This window comes from Priapulus caudatus, unplaced genomic scaffold, assembly GCF_000485595.1.
Source record: "Priapulus caudatus unplaced genomic scaffold, Priapulus_caudatus-5.0.1 Scaffold103, whole genome shotgun sequence".
Taxonomy (NCBI): domain Eukaryota; kingdom Metazoa; phylum Priapulida; class Priapulimorpha; order Priapulimorphida; family Priapulidae; genus Priapulus; species Priapulus caudatus.
Window position 1 is genome coordinate 333,846 of NW_014577164.1, and position 4,438 is coordinate 338,283.

Genomic DNA, 4,438 nt, shown 5'->3' on the forward strand with positions numbered 1-4,438 from the left:
CGAAGACACTATCAGCCGTGGGTGGGTGGGGTGGACCGAAGACTCGATCAGCCGTAGGTGGGTGGATGGCCCGAAGAAACAATCAGCCGTGGCGGTGGGTGGGTGGGTGGCCCGCAGACCAAATCAGCTGTGGCGGTGGGTGGGTGGGTGGCTGGAAGACACGTTCAGCCGTGGCAGTGGGTGGGTGGATGGGTGGATGGGGGCGGTCGTGTGAAGTAGGAACTTATGAAGCTAGGTGCTGTGCTAGCGTCGTACAGCTACGGTGGGTGTTCGCAGCATGATGCCGTAGGTAAGTAAAAATATTACAGAGAAAAGGCGATTATAGCGATACGATATTCAAGCATATATTTTAAGCATCGTCGGTATTGTAAGCATGTTCTTTTTGGTTTTCGTTTTAACGATTTTTGTATACTTACGTTTTACCCTAAGAGACGCGTTGTGATGGAGCTCCGAAAAAAAATAACTGCGCCGTGCTGCCGTAATGAAAAAAATCTGTTCCGTGACGCTTAGAGTTTATTTGAGTTTTTCGCAGCCATGCAAATGCGTTAAGCTGCTATTATGTGGGTTTGACACCGTGCGATACGTCCCGCTGTCACGGCTTTTGAGTTGATCGTGTTGTTGCCTGCTCACGGCGGGAGATTTGACGGGAAATCACTCAGTCACGTAATGCAACACATTTAATCTCGAATTCGTGCAACAAATAGCGTTGGTTTTGAAAAGGAAGGTCGGCACAGCGATTGGTAATGTATCGCGGTTTCCGCGCGTGTGCAGTGGAATTAAATTAGTGCAATATTGCGTGCAACAATTCTTAACTCAATGGGGTTATTTTGCCGCATATATATAATTATATATATATATATATATATATATATATATATATATATATATTGGCACAACTGCAGTTCGATAGCAGAGTTGTTTCTCAAATAAGGCTTCCGCTGAAAACTGGCTAGGATAAACTCAATATATATGTTATGGAAGTTTATTTGATACCATCTGCTTTCATTTTTACCTGGCGTGTGATGGCAGTGATATTGATAATCCTTCATCACTACTACGTGAAGCTCTCTCACTTTGATCATGGAATCGTGCTGCTAACACTCAATATCCGTTCCGAATTACACTGGCTCTCTCTTTCTTTCTTTCGCTTTCTCTCTCTCTCTCTCTCTCTCTCTCTCTCTCTCTCTCTCTCCCTCTCTCTCTCTCTCTCTCTCTCTCTCTCTCTCCCTCTCTCTCTCTACCGCGCGCTCTCTCTCTCTCTCTCTCTCTCTCTTCTCTCTCTCTCGTCTTCGTATATACTATTAATTATATGATATATCCCTCTCTCTCTCTCTCTTTCTCTCTCTCTCTTTCTTTCTTTCTCTTTCTTTCTCTCTCTATCGCTCGCTCTCTCGCGCTCTCTCTCTCTCTCTCTCTCTCTCTCTCTCTCTCTCTCTCTCTCTCTCTCTCTCTCTCTCTCTCTCTCTCTCTCTCTCTCTATCACGCGCGCTCTCTCTCTCTCTCTCTCTCTCTCTCTCTCTCTCTTTTAAGTCTCTAGCTTTACCTGGTTATTGTAGATCATTAGTTTTGTACGCATTTAGAAATTAGTCTGTGTCATCACCACCTGTGTTGTTCATCTAGCTTGCTGCCAACATCTATTGATGAATTCAACCAGGTCCGAATAGTAGCATCGTCCAGGGTTAACTTGTCTTTGCCAAATAATCGTGCACATAATGATGCTGCGAGCGCGCAATCATCCACGTCATTTGTGGCCGCTACCCACTAATGCCCAACGCTTGTGATGAATTATTGAAAATTCATTAACTCTGTTGTACAGGGACTGTGAGAGTAACGTTGTTGTGACGTAGCTTTAGAGTTGCGAATCTACCGCAGAAGTAGACGTAGACGGCTGCACTACTGAGTACCAGCGTTTTATGTTTGTAAGGGTGGATGGCTATGATGGTATTTGATAGTCGATGAAAATGCCGACAAGTTCCAGTTTCAGACCGATGGCATTTGCTGAACGGCAGCGAATTTGTGTTGTTCTTTATTTGTCTGAATAATTCATATTTATTCCTGCGATATTAGACTCGCGACATTTATCCGTAGCTTAGACTGAGTAGTCAGTCACATTAAATTTCTCGTCAAGTTGCTGAAATCAGTTGTTTCTTGTGGTAGAAGCATATATCTGCTTGAAATGCATTGGTGGCCAATATATAATCGCGCATAGTGTGCAGCCATGGGGAATTTGCGTCGAAAACTGCAATCACGTGCATTTCAACGGAGGTATTTATAACAGGCTTGCCCTGGCATTAACCAGGGGTCTCTCTGCGCCGTTCCTCTAGTCCAACGCAACAAAGATGAGTTCTAGATCCGTATTCACTGGAGCCGGATTATAAAAATGAATTCGGTTTCTCCCACTCCATGAGCTTGGAATAAATTCGAGACGTTCTCATTTTCGAAAATTGGATTGCAGTGGTTTGTAATGAAAGGATTTATAACCTAATGGAATCAGCATTTGAACTGAATATGACAGCGACGAATCATTATTCACACGTCACGAACAATATTTCACAAATAACCGAGTTTGCAATTTTCGGGAAAGTGCTACGACAAATGATTTATTCAGTTACGGCCGATGTGTCTAGTCCGGAGAACATACCCATCTCTCGCTGGGTATAGCTTGTCACGAGGATTGATGGCAGCCTGCTGATATTAGCGCCGATGCGAACCCGTTTGAGAGACGTCAAGATCTGCCATCGCGTGTAAAAGGTTCTAGCCCTCGCCGAGTCACGCGTGATCTGCCGCGCAATACATTGTGACACCGATATTGAAATCTCGGTAACGTAGTTATAATAACACAATAAATGAAATTAGATTCGACCGCGGGAAGTATACGGGCGGGTTATCGGCGTAGCAGAGAAGGTACGCCGCTGCTGCCGCCGCCGCTGCTGCTGCTGCCGCTGCTGCTGCTGCTGCTGCTGCGCCTACAGCATGGAGGAGGCATACGACTCATGTCATCGTGGCTTCAGATGGTCATGTGTTTTGCGAATAGCTGCGTCCAACTCGACATACGCGTTTTTGTTGACGTGTATCGGGGATAAGCGTGAGAGAATGATGATACGCAGAGTGTCTCGTTTGGTGGCAGAGCTGTGGTGTGCACACATGCGATATGCATGCGTGAGTTTAGTATAGGCACACGTCTTAACTCGTGCATGTCCGTCGCATATATGCGTACCAGGTGTAGTACCAATCGCCATGCGACACGCGCTTGTATGTCTGTTACTGATATACATGAACGAAACATTTTAGACGCATTGCTCGGAAGGCGCGCTTGTCCCCATCTCATATTGAACTCAATTGGTTCATGCTTATGACGTCACACCTGCGATAACCGAAACCGCGTCCGACATTTTGTCTACGCGTGTTTGCGTAGTAATTCGATACAATATATCCGATACTCAATATACACATCGGTTAGATAACTAAATTCGGCAGACGAATACTTTTTCCACGTTGAATAGTCACATACCCGAATCCCAAAACGTGACTTAGTCTATAATGTAAACAAAGACCTCCTTTCTGCCATTGTGAGAACCAATGAGCTATATTATACGATTATACTATATGCTACTATTTTACTATAACTATTACTATACTATACTATACTATACTATACTATACTATACTATACTATACTATACTATACTATACTATACTATACTATACTATACTATACTATACTATACTATACTATACTATGCTATGCTATGCTATGCTATGCTATGCTATGCTATGCTATGCTATGCTATGCTATGCTATGCTATGCTATGCTATGCTATGCTATGCTATGCTATGCTATACTATACTATACTATACTATACTATACTATATACTATATACTATATACTATATACTATATACTATATACTATATACTATATACTATATACTATGCTATGCTATACTATACTATACTATACTATAATATACTATACTATACTATACCTATACTCATACTATTACTATACATATACTATACTATACTATACTATCTATACTATACTATACTATTACTATACTATTACTATACTATACTATACTATACTATACTATACTATACATACCTATACTATACTATACTATACTATACTCATACATTACTATACTATACTACTAACTATACTATACTATACTTATACTATCCTATACTATACTATACATATAACTATACTACACTACACTACACTACACTACCTACACTACACTACACTACACTACACTACACACACTACCACTACACTACACTACACTACACTACACTACACTACACTACACTCACACACTACACTACACTACACCACACTACACTACACTACACTACACTACACTACACTACACTACACTACACTACACTACACTACACTACACTACACTACACTTACACTACACTACACTAC

At 41.8% G+C, this 4,438-nt stretch overlaps 1 protein-coding gene across 1 annotated transcript in view; it reads left to right on the plus strand.

Annotated features, from left to right (window-relative positions):
• Nucleotides 1-225: 225 nt before the first annotated feature.
• The window catches only part of LOC106805161 (protein turtle-like), a 44,881-nt gene continuing 40,668 nt past the window's right edge, over nt 226-4,438 (plus strand). The window contains exon 1 of the mRNA XM_014806657.1: nt 226-289. Coding sequence (XP_014662143.1) covers nt 226-289 — 64 coding nt within the window. The remainder of the gene's footprint in view (nt 290-4,438) is intronic.